At 33.5% G+C, this 17,601-nt stretch overlaps 2 protein-coding genes across 10 annotated transcripts in view; one reads left to right on the top strand and one right to left on the bottom strand.

Annotated features, from left to right (window-relative positions):
- Positions 1–5,330: 5,330 nt before the first annotated feature.
- Positions 5,331–10,381, bottom strand: LOC139486845 (myb-like protein AA). Its single transcript, XM_071271910.1, has 3 exons — positions 10,294–10,381; positions 6,791–9,523; positions 5,331–6,325 (listed from the first exon to the last, which is right to left on the bottom strand). The coding sequence occupies exons 2-3, from the start codon at positions 9,435–9,437 to the stop codon at positions 5,406–5,408; spliced, it is 3,567 nt and encodes a 1,188-aa protein (XP_071128011.1). The 5' UTR covers positions 9,438–9,523; positions 10,294–10,381; the 3' UTR covers positions 5,331–5,405.
- Positions 10,382–12,887: 2,506 nt separating this feature from the next.
- LOC139486824 (cilia- and flagella-associated protein 54-like) overlaps positions 12,888–17,601 on the top strand; it is a 66,306-nt gene continuing 61,592 nt past the window's right edge. For 7 of the 9 annotated variants that reach the window (XM_071271878.1, XM_071271899.1, XM_071271848.1 and 4 more), the window contains exons 1-3: positions 12,894–13,189; positions 13,931–14,036; positions 14,728–14,871. In XM_071271878.1, coding sequence (XP_071127979.1) covers positions 12,999–13,189; positions 13,931–14,036; positions 14,728–14,871 — 441 coding nt within the window. In that variant the 5' untranslated portion in view covers positions 12,894–12,998. Of the gene's footprint in view, positions 13,190–13,930; positions 14,037–14,727; positions 14,872–17,601 lie in introns of all 9 variants that reach the window. The other 2 variants (XM_071271867.1, XM_071271857.1) reach the window with 1 other exon arrangement.

The raw sequence follows: 17,601 nt of genomic DNA, 5'->3' as shown, positions 1-17,601 counted from the left end.
CCCCTGTTAGATATAAGCCATTTTGTCCATTGATGTAATGCAATTTTCAAGCTGCAAATAACTATTATTTATGAATAAATATAAGTCAAACATTTTAATATAACTATCAGTCAATTTAAACAAAAAAGCTTATTGAGGCCCTGAAGTTATTTGACTTCCATCATATTCATAAATTGACAAATGACGTTTCTGCACTGATATTTGAAGTCATTGCCTTTTTTCAGTATTGGGTCCTGTCCATGATCGAAATAAAATTGAGAATGGAAATGGGGAATGTGTCAAAGAGACAACAACCCGACCAAATAAAAAACAACAGCAGAGGGTCACCAACAGGTCTTCAATGTAGCGAGAAATTCCCGCACCCGGAGGCGTCCTTCAGCTGGCCCCTAAACAAATATATACTAGTCCAGTGATAATGAACGCCATACTAATTTCCAAATTGTACACAAGAAACTAAAATTAAAATAATACAAGACTAACAAAGGCCAGAGGCTCCTGACTTGGGACAGGCGCAAAAATGCGGCGGGGTTAAACATGTTTAAACATGTCATATTAGGCAGAAAGATCAAAGGGAAATGTACAAATTGCTGATTAATACTCATATATATAGAATAATAGGTAGTTGAGTTTTTGATACTGACTATATCATGTGGAATATCTAGACAAGCCCGTTAGGGCGAGTTAAGATATTCCACATGATATAGTCAGTATCAAAAACTCAACTACCTATTATTCTGTTTATCGGTAATTATGACGTCACGCAATGTTATGACGTCGCGCAATGTATTGCCTAATATTTTCAGTGATACAGCCAGAACATTGATACTCGAAAATATTAGGCAGTAAGATCAAAGGGAAAATATACGAGTTTCCGATAATAAAGAATTATTTTGTCAATCCTATCACTGTGCTAAGCACAATACTAGGTCCATAAGTTGCCTGGTACATGTTTACTTATGTATATGTTGAAATGTTGTGGTTGTATAATGCTGATCTCAGTAAAGCCATTTATCTTGAAAGTGGTCCATTTTATAAAAGCTTTTTTTAAACTGATAGCTTGATTAGTATCAGAATCTGTGATCTTTTATGGAAAAGTTGTGAATGTTTAACTGTTGTTCATTGTTCTTTTTTGTTGTTAAAAAATGGCATGTTTGTTTTAAGAATTGACTCTTTGTAAAATTATGTAAAGATATATTAATTATATTTAATAAATTTATTGAAGTTTTAGATTTGTTATTTTATCATGTTTATAAATCAGATGTTTGATTTGCTTTTAGATGTAACTGTAACATTAAGCAATAAGGAAATGAGAGGTTTTGTTGGTTATAATAGTTAAAAAAAAGGATATCGATCCATGACACAAAATCAGTTATTGCAAATAAAAAAAATTTAAAAAAAAAAGCGTTTGTATTGCTGTTTTTCATCTCAAAGTCATAATAGTAATGCCTTCAACAAGGGCATAAAAAAACTCGCACCTCATTGCAAGTTTAAGATGGACCTGACATTTTTTTGAGAAGAATTCTTTGCACAATAATTTGGATAGGCATTGTAAAATCTGTCACCAAGAGCGAATGCACGTCGAGTTTAAGGGGGACTATCGAACATGCACAGCCCAAGGCACAGTGGGTCAGTCTTTCACAAGACTTAAGCAATGGCAGGCAAAACTATAAAGCAAGCAGCAAGTTGTAACAATTTTATATAGTAACAGGTCCAAATAATAATAATGATGCCAAAACAATTTACAAATAAATAAAGTCCAAATGTTCCAAATAATAAAGTCACTAGTTCACTAATTCACAGTTAAAGTTAAGTCCAAAATGTTCGTAATATTCCAAGTTGATGTTGTCTGGCTTGAATAGTTAAAGTTGTGTTGAGCTGTCTTTTGAGTAAGCGTCTCTCCTGAAGTAGCCGAGCCTGTTTGGCTTTGGAAGCACTCCTTTCTGGATAACACCGACGAGACCACACTGACGACTACATCATGACTACATTGTGACTGCTTCGTGACTTCAATTGATTTCAAAAAGTTGACTGTACAATTTATAGCACATCTAGTAAGGGTTCAAATTATGACGAGTATTACTAACTATAAATTTATGTAATTTGAGTGATCACAATTTACTACAAAACTGCCAAAGGTAAAATATAATAAAAGTGTCAATTTAATTAAGCCAATTGAAAGATAAATCTAATTATAATACTTTTGCCATTAGTAATTAGTGACATGCTGACAGAACAAAATTAACCTGACATAATTTTTTACAATTTTCCTTTTAATAAAATCAAAATAAAATGTTTTCCAAAAATGACATAAAAAACTTTAAATACAAAAACTACCCTATAACAGATGTAACACTACCAAAACGTCCTGGTCAAAACAAACATACTGGAAAGTACTGTCATGGGTTTGGTAAGCATACAGAACCCCATACCCCAAAATAATTGAATTTAATTCAGCTTTGTCATCAAATCTTTTAAAGCCTTGACAGACAGTGCTGCTTTTCATAATAGGTCAGCAATGTATAGTCTTCAGACTCATTGTAAGGTGCATATGTCTGCTTTACAGGAGTCACCTGACTTAATTCATTTTTGTAGAGCCTGTGACTTTTGTTGCAGAAAGCTGGACATAGGGATAGTGATCCAGCGACAGCGTTAACTCACTTCTTTAAAGCTTTATATTTTAGAAGGTTGAAGACCCGAATGCTTCATACTTTGTATATATATATGCCTTCTTTTACAAACTTTCCGTCTGTCACATATTCATTGTCCTTGGCCTCATTTTCATGGTTCAGTGACCACTTGAAAAAAAAGTTTCTCTCTTATTATGAGTAATAGGGTAAATACATTTGGTATGTGTGTACCTTGCAAGGTCCTCATGTCTGTCAGACAGTTTTCACTTGACCTCGACCTCATTTCATGGATTAGTGAACAAGGTTAAGTTTTGGTGGTCAAGTCTGCATTTCAGAAATAAGCAATAGGTCTAGTATATTTGGAGTATGGAAGGATTGTAAGGTGTACATGTCCAACTGGCAGGTGTCATCTGACTTGACCTCATTTTCATGGATCAGTGGTTATAGTAAAGTTTGTGCTTTGATCTGTTTTTCTTATACTGTATGCAATAACTCTACTATATTTGGTGTATGGAATGATTGTAAGTTGTTAGTACATGTCCAACTAGCAGGTGTCATCTAACCTTGACCTCATTTTCATGGTTCAGTGGTCAAAGTTAAGTTTCTGAGCTTTGGTCTTTTTTTCTTCTGATACTATAAGTAATATGTCAACTATATTTGGTTTATGGAAATATTTAATGATGTACATGCCAGTCTCGTAGGTTTTATTTGACCTTGACCTCATTTTCACAGTTTGCTCATTTAAGTTTTTGTGTTATGGTCTGTTTTTCTTAAACTATAAGCAATTGGTCAACTATATTTGTTGTATGGAAGGATTGTAAGCTGTACATATCTGCTTTGAATAGTTCATCTGACCTTGACCTCATTTTCATGGTTCATTGGTCAATGTTTAGTTTTCTTGGTTAAGTCTGTTTCTTAGAAACTATAAGCAATAGGTCAACTATATTTAGTGTGTGTATTGAATGATTGTAAGGAGAACAAGTAATTCTCGTTTGGTTTATATGACCTTGACCTCATTTTCTTGGATCATGTTAAGTTTATGTGATAGTTGTAGTAAAGCATTATTTTTAGGACCATCAACATAATATCAATGGTTAGTAAAGAAGACGAGACATTTCATCGTGTGCACTCTTGTTTTAAAACTTTACATGCTAAGGACAGCAGTAACTTTGAGTTTTTGATTTAAAAGGTAAACATGCTCATGTTCTTTATTCAGTGAGCAAAAGGTGGATTTATAAACGAACAAGTTCATGTTCATATTTTATGATAGTACGATACTTAACCCCTAACGGGAGGGAGTGTGCCTGATATTCGTATGATGAAGACATAATCTTTCAATCAGTTTAATTGAGGTCTGGAGCTGGCATGTCAGTTAACTGGTAGTAGTCTGTTGTTATTTATGTATTATTGTCATTTTTTTTTTTTTTTTTTTTTTACATCTTTTGACATCGGACTCGGACTTCTCTTGAACTGAATTTTAATGTGCGTATTGTTATGCGTTTACTTTTCTACATTGGCTAGAGGTATAGGGGGAGGGTTGAGATCTCATAAACATGTTTAACTTCGCCACAATTTTGCGCCTGTCCAAAGTCAGGAGCCTCTGGCCTTTGTTAGTCTTGTATGATTTTTACTTTTAGTTTCTTGTGTATAATTCGGAGTTTAGTATGACGTCCATTATCACTGTACTAGTATACATATTTTTAGGGGCCAGCTGAAGGACACCTACGGGTGCGGGAATTCTCGCTACATTGAAGACCCATTGGTGGCTTTCGACTGTTGTCTGCTCTATGATCGGGTTGTTGTCGCTTTGACACATTCCCCATTTCCTTTCTCAATTTCATCACAATGTTATAACACTAACCTTTGATTGGTTGGAATTTTTATCAAGAACAGCTGAATCAATTTAATCCAAATTAACCAAATATTTCTATGTGCAATCACCGAAAAAGTGCATGAAATATGTGCCACTGGACGTTACACAACAATCCACCCGTCCTTTCAAGTATCGTTCTGAATATGCATGATTTATGTACCATTGGACGTTAAACATCAATCCGGCACCAATTCTTTTAAGGGGCGTCCTGGATATGCATGAAATATGTGCCACTGGGCGTTAAACACCGTTAAACACCAATCCACCCGTTCTTTATAAGTTTCTCCTTAAATATGCATGAAATATTTGACACTGGAAGTTAAGCAAATAACAATCAACCAATCAAGCGTTTAAATATTTAGTGGGAGTGTTATATATAAAGTATGTTTTATCTAACCTGGTTTTGTGTGTCTCTAAGTTGTCTAGCCTGATAAACACATGTTTTGAGCACGGAATTCGCTATTCCACGTTTTCTTACAGTTTTATATTCCTTTTGATATCAAAGTGACCATGGTGGAAACTTAATAAAGTATGGTTAAACTAGAAATATGGCAAGTTGATATTACTTTGTAGTTTTGTTAGTGATTGTTAAATTTGTTTTTTTATTTTGACTTTTAAGGGGTCTCTCTTGCTTAGATGACGTCTCATTGACAAATTTATTCCTAACATCTCTTTATTGTTCGTTTATAATATTTCATATTTGCATCGTGACCACTAAGGTATTTTATCATAGACCTGGACATTAAGGTTTTTTGAAATGTAAGCCGCCTAAACCGTCTCCGACTTTACAAGTATGCCACCTAGACGTGTACTAGTACTGTCACTAACAGTTTTTTTTTATTTTAGTTTTTTTTATTGTGAATTCTTATTCAAAATACATCATTTATATGAGAAAATAATAATTATTATACTGTCTGAGTAAATTTCTGGTAAAGTAGGGCTGTGTTGCGAACTGCCAAAAGATTGTTCCAGCGCTGATTTTGTGTCATTCTGTAGCTGAATGTAGGTTTAGCAGGAATCGCATTAAAATTTTGTTCGAGATGGCCTTCGTGTTCAATGATACCAAATCGCCGCGGATTAAAATCTATTAAAAAACCAATGTTTCTGCCTTGGTCAAATGATGGCAAAATCATTTGATTAGTTGATTGGCTGAAGAATGTCGATAGGACAGTAACCGGTTTTATCGATGTGTGGTTATTTTTATCACGTGCATTTGTAGAATCATCATGTCCTAGTAGATGTGTGGAATCTGTGCAATCGGCGATTTCACTACATTGATCACCACTACATTGTGAAACATCATTTTTTAAACTTTTTTCAGTATCTGAAGCCACTGAACTGTCAGATGACATTGTCAGATCTAACCTGATTTGGTTCAAGGATATTTCACTTCCATTTTCTGTAGGAAAAGAAGTTGAAGTGTTATCTAGGTCTGACAAAATCGGTTCTTGAACGGAGGACTGCTCGTTACATTGCTTTGGTGATTCTGTGTTCGTTTCTTTGTCTAACACTACATTAATGTCGTTTCTTGATATTTTAGTATTTTCTTTGTTTCCTACAGACAATGCGATATGTTCATTTGTTTTATTGCCAACGCCGTCTGGTGCCGGGTCTTTAGGTGCAAGGTCACATGATGCGTATGTCCTTTTCAATGGTATATTTGACGTTGCATGCAAAACAGAATCGTTATTTGGTGGAGGACCGGGCTTCTCACACTGGATTTTAGTTATAGAATGTGCTAACATTCTCTTATCCTCTTCATACCTTGATAGTAAATATTTTTTAAATCCTCTTTTGTAAATTTGGACACTTCTTCGGGATTCCTCTATAAATAAAATTTAAACAAATAAACAAACCTGAATTGTTATTTTATATCTATATTTAAGTTAGTTTATTTTTTATTTTCATTAAATAGTTCACAATATTAGCAAACAAGGCCATGAAGTTTTATTCGAAACACATTTAATAATTACTCTCACACTGGTCTAATAAAAAAATTTTTTTTTTTATGTTTTTATACAAAATATAATATATGCAATTGTTATTTCATGTTCCCGATAGTAGCTTGATGTATATATAAATGTTCAGGTTCATATTAGTATGTTATGCGTGTGGAACGCCGTAACTGCCTGATGCAGTGATCTGCTTTCGGTGCACATGAAAACAAAATGCAATTCATGTAATTCCATTACGTTAAAAAAAGAGTAAAAGAATCGAAAGACAGTTAAGTGTGTGAAACGCTACAATACATGTATAATATGCATATTCCCGAACCAATAGTTTTACTTACCGCTTTCGGGATACTGGTCTATACTTGCAGTACAAATTCTAGCCTCCTCTAACTTCAACTTCTTTACAGGCCCTGACTCTAAACTTTCAGAACCATCAACTGGAGATTGGCATCGCTTTTTATTTTTCTCATTACTCACTGCTTTTGAATTTGATGTCTCTTGTTTTGGTATTTTTAACATTAGATATTCAGGAGTAAATAGTACAGGTGGCGAAGCAATAAAATCAAGTTCTATATTTTGTTTACTGTCTTTCATTTTACATGGTGGTAGAGCCTTTCTCTTCTGTGATTGTATTTTTTCTTTCTTATTATCGTCTGTCTCTTTTGCATTTGGTATCGTCGATATTTGTGCGGCATGTTGATTTTCAGCTATAACAATCTCGTCTGTACTCCTTGTCTGTTTTGTAAACGGTGAAAGCGCTGCATGAGCATATAAACTTCCATTTTGTGTTGGTGTATGGTGAAGTCTCTGACTTGCTAGTGAACTTGTTTGAACTTCAGTATGTTGATTTTGTATATGCTGAGCAGTCGATTGGTTACCTAAATTAGGATAATGATTTTCAATACGATTTTGTTCTTGTTGTCCCCTCTCAACCTTTGCAACCTGCTGGGGATGATGATCTTGTGTGAGCGGTTGGTCAGTATAAAAACTTTCATGTTTCTGTCCTAACTGTTGAAAATCCTGTTGATCAGCAATACTCTTGTTGAAACTTTCGTGTTTGAGCTGCGAGACTTGAACATGTTCCTCATTGCCTTTGTTTGGTTGATATTGTTCGCGAGATCCAAACGGTTGTCTGCTTATGTTTTGAGAATATTGATGCGGTTGGTTGACTTTTTCATGTGAATACGGTGGTTGTTGACAAGTCATATTCGATGAATATAGTTGTTGTTGATCAGCCGTGTCTGGTGATTGAGGCGATGGCTGTTTCGTCGTATTATGTTGCGTATATTGTAACTTTTGATTAACTGTGTTTGTAGAATACGGTGTTTGTTGATCAGCCTTGATTGGTGAATGTTGAAGATGTTGATCAGCTGTTTTCGATGGCGTATCTTGTAGTTGATGATTAGTCATCTTTTGTGAATATACATGTACATGTGACTGTTGATTATCCATGTTCGGTGAATATTGAAGGTGTTTATTCCCTGTGTTTGGTGAAAACTGCAGCTGTTGTCTAGCCATGTTCGATGAATATGGTAGTTGTTGATTAGCAGGGTTAAATGAAAACTGAGATTGCTGATTAGCCGTATTCGGTGGCGTATATTGTAATTCTTGATCAGACGTGTTTGGTGAATACAAAATTTGGTGATTAGTCATGTTCGTTGAATACTGTTGTTGTTGATAAGCCGTGTTTGGTGAAAACTGAAGCTGTTGATAAGCCGAGTCCGTAGGATGTTGTAGTTGGTGATTAGTCAGGTTAGATTGATATTGTATCGGTTGATTAGTACTGTTCGGTGGACATTGACGCTGTTGGTTGGCAATGCTTGGTGGGTTCTGTAGCTGTTGATTCTGTATATTCTGTGGATATTTTGGTTGTTGGTAAGCATTGTTTGGTGTATATTGTTGTTGGTTAACTTGTAGATTCGGATAATTGTTTTCATGGTAAGCAGGCTGTTGACCGTGAGTCTGACTAGGTTGATGTGCAGAATACAGGTATTGTGATTGCGGTTGCATTTGATGGACTTTTTGTGGAGTTGCTAGCGAGGATGATGGACTTTGGTGGATGTTTTGCAGATTCCGTTGTTCCTGTACAGATTTGTTTAAATCACGTTGTTGTGCAGGTTGTTTGAACATTAGATTCACCCGTTTTTCTGATTCTGAAGTTTGCTGACCTTTTTGGCTTCCATATAAATAGGGACGATTGTGTTGTTCCTTTATTGGCGGAGTTGACTTCAGTATACCTTGTGGTGGTTTTCTTTCATCATTATGAAGATTCATTAGTATTTTGTTCTTTTCAAGTGACATATCATCATCGTTTTGTACTAATTTTTCTATATTCCATTTAACATTACTTTTCGGTGTCTTTGTCGGAGATACTGACTTTGTCGGAACCAAGGGTTGTTCTATGTTTTCAGCAATTACTACTCTGTGTTCAGGGGAAGAAACATTGCTCTCTGGTTGTGGCGAACTGTTGAAAAAAGTTATTGGCTGTTTTTGGAGACTTGTATTCTGATCTTGAAAATTTCCAGCAGTAAAAACTTGACATTCAGGGTTAACATATTGGTTTGGATCCACGGTTAAAATCTGGTTTCCGCGAGATGTGACGATATTAACTGGACTTGTTTTTGAATTTTGAAATTGGGCTGTATTGTTTGGTAGTGATATGATAGTGCCTACGTTGCCATAACTATATTGTTCGCCTTTATTGTATTGCGAGTTTGGTATATCTGATAGTTGTGATGTCTGTGTTTTAGAAGAGACGTTTTGCTGTAGCTTCGAATTCTTGGAGGGTTCTTTTGAGGAAACTGCTAGAAAACTTTTCCAATGATCTATCATGTGTTCCGGACTCCTGCCTGTGGGACTCTGCTGAACATTTGAACTTCCTGCTGTGGGTTGTTCAATTTCAGCATGCAGACTGTTTTGTGTAGCTGGTGAATTTGGTTTTACAATATTGAAATTTTTAAATCCTGTCTCCTTACCTCCAGCCATTCGGAGAGCTTAGCTGTTTATCATCAGCCCATTGTTGTTTCTGTTGTGATGTTTGCTTTCAACACTCATCTGTATTATTGATTGCGCTTTAGAAAGAAAAAATGAGGAATAATAGCAACCATTTTAAATTATTTACACACAGTACAATTTTCGTTGGTAGAGCTTATAAGGATTTGGCAAATATTCTAGATCATTTTTGATTATACAGCTTTTCAACTGTTTCGGTTTTATACATTCTTGGCTTTCAAATATTCAGCTTTGAGCGTTTGTGGTAAAGGTAAATCCATAAAAGCGCATCGGACGCATTAAGTTTACATTGTGGTGTTTCCATTTTTTTTTAAAATATTTACATTGTAACAATTCACTTAAGCTTGCCAATTGTAGAAGACCGTATGTGGACGGACTTCTATTCGTCTAATAGTAGATTTATTTTTCATAATTTTGGTTGTTGAATACTTTAGATTGTTGTATCTTTGGCGTATACGCCTCATATTTTCGTTTACACGCGAAGTATATATAAAATGACAAAATATACAGGATACGAGTAAAATGCTGAAATTTTTTTTTTACGTATTATATCATTCAGACTCCTTATAATTCCATTTCACAGTCAAAATCTGGTTTTAACATGAGAGTGAAGCAATAATAATGCATAGAAAACTTAAATTTTTGAAAATACATGGTCCATCTACACACACTTGATGTGTGCTTTTAGTTTTCTATTTTGATTACTAGTATATACCAATGTGACCAAATAATTTTTGCACGTCTCTGTTCTTCATAGTGTACAGTATACCAAGTTATATTATTTTCTAAGTAAAGAATTATAGCAACATGCTTTATTATAAATACTTACTTTGGATACACGAAGTTAACATATAGATCGCTTAGTAGTCTCGTGGCAACGTTCTCGTCATATTGTGACGTTGCGACTAGTTTTTCATGTCTTTACACGTTGGAAATAAATTGAAAGAATAGATTTTATAAATTACTCAAACATAGCTGTAAAAAGCACCGACATAAAATATAAAACAATTCAGTCGAGAAAAATAACAGCCTAGTTTATGCGTTACAAATTGTCAATTTACGAAAAATAAATATGTGATGCAAAACAAATTAACCAACGACAACCGTTGAATTACAGGCTCCTGACTTATGGGTGGGGTTAAATGATTAAAGAATAACGGGCAAAAAAATGAAGATTAGAGAAAAAAGGGGTTAATTTTTTGAAGATTAGAGAAAAAGGGGTCATTTTTTTAAAGATTAGAGAAAAAAGGGGTGAAAATTAAATGTTTACAGAATAACAGACCCCCCCCCATCCAAACCCTCACTTATGACTGATACATGCAGAATTCGGCAGGGATAAACGTTTCTGTGTGAGCTCAACCATCAAACAAACTGTGAAAACAGTTGCAAATGACTGAACGCAAAAGATCGGTACGAAACACAAACAAACCTACTAACAATTAAAAAAAAAGACACGAAGTTGAAAGTACCAATAAAAGAGTACTTGCGGCTACATGCAGCTAACGCAAAGCCAATTTCAGCTAATAAATAAATAATCAGTTTTCCCAGAAAAACTTGAAGTATCAATCAGTACACATTCAACGGAATGAATGTAAAGACTTCACAAACAGTCTGAGAAACGAAAGTCACTGTGTATTGTGAAAATATAAGCAAACCAGCATCGACAGGATGTAGGATTACGAGTACCCACTATAAACATTGCTTTTGGACTTTATAAAAAAAAATAGCAGTATACTGAGTATTGGACGGATATAATGGTCGATTTAAATGGGAGGAGCGTAGCCAGAAAAATTCAAGAAGATTGGGGTTTATGGGATGGGGGAAAAAGGGGGGGTGAGGGCGGTGTCATTGATTGGCGACAAGCAAAAGCTCAACTATGATTATAAATAGTGACAACTCAAACAGAACGTCGACTTTAATAAAAGTGCATGTTTGTTCAAATGGGGTATACGGTCGCAGTTTCAGAGAAAATACGATGGAGTGATAATATAAACATAGAAAACCGATGAAATATTCGGACAAACTCTCTCATTTGTTTGCCCCATAATACATGTAATAGTAGTACATGTATAATGTGTTACCAATATGTGTTTAACAGATGTATGAATTAATAAAATTGAGAATGGAAGTGGGGAATGTGTCAAAGAGACAACAACCCGAACATGGAACAGACAACAGCAGAAGGTCACCAACAGGTCTTCAATGCAGCGAGAAATTCTCGCACCCGGAGGCGTACAAGACTAACAAAGGCCAGAGGCTCCTCACTTGGGACAGGCGCAAAAATGCGGCGGGGTTTAACATGTTTATGAGATCTCAACCCTTGTAGACTTTTGGCAACGGCCTATTTGGCATAATAATCCAACAACATTCTTTACCTGGTAAAACGATTTAAAGTTTTAGTTATATCCATGATATCTATAATGTTTTACAACTGTTGTTCACAGATGAATTCAGGAATTTCCGGCATAAACAAACTTACGATTAAGATTGCCATGATCATAAGTTACAGTGGCGGATCCAGACTGTTTCATAAGTGGGGGTCCACTGACTGCCTCCTCTAAATCCGCCTCTGAGTTATGAATGATGATTCAGTATGCTTACGATAAATCTAGGTCGTAATTAAGTATTTTTGCAAAATTGACTCCAGACTGGCATAATATAAATTATAAATACAACGAAGTTATTTCGATTGAGCCTGTAACATCAATGTAGTTAACAAATCGGTTATTTTCATGTCTATATGTGGTTTATAGAATAGGTCATAAAGGGCAATAGAAGATAAAAGTAGTGATCGAACTGAACTGGAAAATCAAAGAATGAATGGCTAAAGAGATGTTTTTTTTTTTTAAATTAAATATAAACTTAAGAATGATCAAGAATATAGAAAAAATACCAGGCATAAAGATAGAGAAATATATAAAAATGTGTTATATACTTATCAATTTGGACTGATTAAAGAGTCTTCATTTTTTTTAATAATAATACTTTATTCAGAAGCAATACAGCTTATAGAATATACAATTTTACAATATTTTGTATCAGTGAAATATAAATACAATAATTATACACAATACATGTATGGCGGAGAATGAAATTAAATTTATATGATAAATAATTAATACAACTACATATTACGAATTTTTTCAATATTAAACAAAAATTTACCTAAATTATTAAGTTCTTTAATTCACATTGTGAACTGATATTAACAACTGTTATATAAACGATATTAAAAACTTAAGTTTTAACTGCTCTGTTTAAAAATTTACTAATATTTTTCTCAAACGTTTCATATTATAGGAACACCGTAATTACGAGAATAATTTGACACTGTTTTGTTCACTAATGATCGGCAAGATATTTTTAATTAATAATTTAAATGGCGGGAAAATTAAAGTTTTGTGACTAGACTTACTTCCCCTTAATTCCATAGCGACTGCATGGCGTGGAAAATGGCGGCGTAAACTTTTAAAAACATAAACATCAAATGACAATTCTTACTTAGAACAGAATAATAAAAATTAATACTGTGAAATGGCCGCATTGTTGAAGAGTGCTGCGGTTGCCTCTATTAACAGGGGTCAACCAAGTTCTTTCTACAGCAAGGACAAAACAAATCCAGTTTTCCAGTCGCTGGACCAAGAAATAAAAAAGTTTATGGGTTATATGCGTAAACGAAATAGCCCTGGCTACAAAAAGCCTGCAGACGAACCTTCTTCTAGGGCGTTAGTATTAGATTCACAATAAATTTAATAATTTTATAATGTTAATTGCCATCCAATGATCCATAGACGTGATAGATATGCATGCAACTACTGAACTAGCACTAGCAGGTGCCTCCCCTTGCATTTGTAACCGGAGAGCATGATTTTCATAACAAAAATGCACATCTCCACCAATACCACTTTGTTACAAGGCAGCATGTATACTGACTGAGCTAAAGAAAGGGGAGGGATCAGATCGAGTCCTAGGGGTCCCTGATCCTGAAATCCCGGGCTTAAAAATGAAATCCTGATCGAGTTCCTGAATTCAAAGGAATTTAAATCCTGACATCCTGAAATTCACAAAAAGAATTCCCGGATCTCAAAAGGATAAATCCCGAACTTAAAAACACTCAATCCCGATGTCCCGAAAAAAGGTCCTGCCCCCTCAAAGAAGTACTTCCTTAGCTCAACCACTTAAGTATCTGACGTGAGGGTACCCAAATTGCACCTATTTTGACAGTTTTTTAACCTACGTTTATTTATGCTTCAGACAAAAGTTTTTTAATTTGTAAATAAAATCTGAATAAATTCTACCATTTAACAGTTAACAATTTAAGTTTTATGTTGGGAATGGTCTATTTCACTGTATTTACATTATGACAAAACTTATATTAAATGAATGTTAACTGTCACTGTAGCTAAATTGAAACAGCTTTTTTTAAATATATTTGAAAGTTTTCTAAATTGATTCTTTTGTTTTAGGTCAGACACCCTCTTTGAATTGTGGAACAAATATGAGCCAAAGCTACCAGAGATTTACTACCAAGAAAAATTGCTGCAAATGGGTGATTTTCTGATGACTGTTCGGGTAATTAGAGTTCTTAATATTTTCTAAAAATAATTATATTGATTACTGATTTCCCCTCATCAGTTTAGAACTGGAAGAACAGTGTCTTATTTTTATTAATTCAATCCATATAATCTATAAACAACCTAAAATATCAACCAATCTAAATGACGTAATTGTATTTGGTGTTTTAAGCACACATTTTGTTTTTGAGTACAAGTTTTACCACCCATAGTACAGAACTCCTGGACTCTTTATAAGGAAGTTCTCTACTCAGTTTCAAAATAACAAGCTTTTCATTACACTATTATATATTGAAAGGACATTTTATAAAAGAACAAAAAAAGCGAAAAAAAAACATATAGGTCAGTGTGCTTGTTTTCGAGACAACTTGAAATTTTGCAGGAAAATGTTCTCTCTTGATTTTTGATAGCTTTATCATTGACAAGTTAAAGTTCTCAAAAACTATTAAAAAATAACAAAGATTGTATAAGACTTTTACAGATGGATCATAATTATACATGTAAAAGATTAATTAAAAGAAAAATGGGGGTTAGCATGGTTAGTGGGCAAATTTTTTAAGGGCATTCAATAGGATAAAACAAGAGGAGTCTTAAAATCTGACAAAAGTTTAAAAACATGACAAGCGAACATCCTTAATAAGAATCCTTCATATAACAATTATTCATGTTTATGAATTTTATATTTTTAGGAATACAGTTTAGCATTATGGCAGTGCTATGACAGATATTTGTTACATTTTGGTAACATCAATGTGGAAGAGATTACTGATGTTGATATCTTTAGAATGACATTCTTCCCAGAAGGTTTTGATAGTGAAAATGCTGGATTGACAGTAAGTCTGAAACAGAAAGCATATTTTTAAAGTTAAAAGAAATTAAAAATTCTTAATGAACCCAAAAAAGCAAGTACATTCATATTCAGTAAACATGAAAAATAATTAAAATATTTGTGGTTTGTTATTTTTTCAATTTCAGGGCTTCAAATGTTTTCTGGGAGAACACTCAAGATATTTGTTTGATTTATACCCTTGATAGAATAAACTGTATTGATAGTTAAAGAATTTGGCCATATTGCATGGTAGTTTGATAATGAATAGACTGAAAAAGGAAAAAGAACTATTATTTTCAACTATTGTTTCAGGAGTTGGAACTTTAAGTAAAAACTCATCAGTTGTGTGTTGATCCAAATTAAAATAAAATACAATCATTGTGAAGAGTTCCAACCATATATTTAAAAAGGGTAGTAAACAAAGATAGTCTTAGAAAGATAGAAAACAACATGACTTAAGATTAGTCAACAAAACACAACATAGTAAACTAAAGATTTCTTAACACAAACATCACTTAATTAATTTTCTACAACTAAAATAAAAAAATTATGAAGAAAATATTTTCACTATTTTATCTGAATGTGTAGTAGTATTAATGTTAACTTTTCTACAGAAAAAGGATTTTTTTGTTAAGCAGGTAAATGTTTGCATAATTTTAACGTAAAGATTAAATACTGTATATTAAACAATTCAAAGTAAACATATCTTAAAACAGGTGTTAAACAGAGTTGTCTCCTCTTATACATGTTTCAATTTTGATAATTGAGGGAGGGCAGGACCTTTTTTCGGGACGTCAGAATCAGGTGTTTTTAAGCTCATGATTTCGTGATTGACCTTTTCGTGATCCTGGATTATTTTTTTTTGTGTTCAGGATGTCGGGATTTTTTTTTGTTTTGTTCTCGACCTCTGAATTTCATGTTTTTAAGCCAGTGATTACGGGATCAGGACCCCTCCGACCCCAACCCTGCTCCCTCATAATTGTCATCTTTAAATCCATGATATATATAATTACACCATACTTACACAAATTAAGTTTAAAGTAAATTTTATATTCAATTTGTATGCACTTGTTTAACAAATATATACTTGTCAATTATTAAATTATAATGTTTTTTTTTCTTCAATCTAGACAAAATGGGAGACAACTCATTTTCACCAAGATCTTTTAATCTGCATGATAAATGTTTGTTGTGCATAATAAATGTTTGTTAAAAATATTTAAAAAAAATTGGTTGCCACAGATTGCATTTATATTTTGAATGTATAACTTAATTTCAAAAAGTAAGATAAAAATAACATGAAATGGATTAATAAAATAACATATGCATGTTTAAATGGTGTTGCTGTAATTGTAAGTAGATCTCAATTGCATGTTTATTTGTGTGTTCAAATTGTATTATCATTCAACTTACTACATAATTATACAGTAACAAGTGAAGAATAAAAACCTTAACTCATGCATGTACTCTTTAGCTGACTGTCATTCCATACTCCAAGACAAATAAGCCTGTAAAATAAAAAGACATAGAGACATGAAAAAAAATGTAGGCCTGATATTTTCTAATAGGTTTACTTATATATTAACAAATAATCTGCATGAAGATTTAGTACCAAAAAAAGTCAGTGTTTTCTTGAATATCCAACCAATGGTTACAGCAAAATCTTAGGATTTTATTCCATTTGTCTTAAAGATTGGATATCTGTTTTACACAGCATTGATTTTAAGCTGAACATTTTTTTGTAAGAAATTTTGAATATTTACAAGTAAAAAAGAAAATGCAAAATTTTGTGTGCAGGTAAATATAAATGAAACTAACCTCTTTTTGAATTGAAAAGTTTTAAATACTGTTATTAGAACAGACATGTTTATTTCATAACTGTAAAAGGAGTTAGGACTGAAAATGATTTATATGTAGTATATGTTCCGATCAAAGAGTAAAGTACTGACAATTTTTGTTAACATTTATTAGTCTAAAGTAGATAGATATAGGAAGATGTGGTATGAGCGCCAATGAGACAACTCTCCATCCAAATGATAATTTTAAAAAAGTGAACCATTATAGGCAGGCGCGTAGCTCCCTATACGCTAACACGCAGTTGCGTGCACATCGATTCGGCATACCGGCAAAAAAAAAATATGGCAAAATAAAAATTTATAGATTGAATGTTAAAGGAAACACCTATGTTGTCACTCTTTTAATTGATGAAATATCATTAAATAACGGCATTTGGTTTCAAAATAAAAGTGTTATTGGAGATTATGACAAAATCAGACAGTAACTTGTATCTTTTACAAGATTTGAATTTGTAATACTCAGTCTAAGACATGTAGTTTATGGAGCACATTTTACAGTGTACGGTTCATCAGTTTGGAATGAGATGTACCAATCGGCATTAGAATTATCAGAACCCTTCGATATCGTTGAAAATATGCCGAGGCGATGTGGTTGACAGACTACCAGAGCCAATCACCCTGCAAACACGCCAAAACAGTATTGGAAAGTCTCATTATTTTTTACGTATATTGAAAACAAATGTACGATCAACAATGAACGACGACAGTTACTAGCATTACTGCATATTCATCGGCATTTCAGTGTGACTATTCAAGTGACAATTAAAGTAGTAGAGAAGTTTGTTTCTGCCTAGATCCGAAGAGCAGATTTTGGACAATTTTGAGGAAATTCTGTATCACAAATGTGTGTTGTTTATGTATTACTCTATTCAGAAGAT

This window comes from Mytilus edulis, chromosome 1, assembly GCF_963676685.1.
Source record: "Mytilus edulis chromosome 1, xbMytEdul2.2, whole genome shotgun sequence".
Classification (NCBI taxonomy): Eukaryota; Metazoa; Mollusca; class Bivalvia; order Mytilida; family Mytilidae; genus Mytilus; species Mytilus edulis.
Note: the sequence above shows the minus strand (reverse complement) of the source record. Positions and strands in the feature narration are given on the sequence as shown.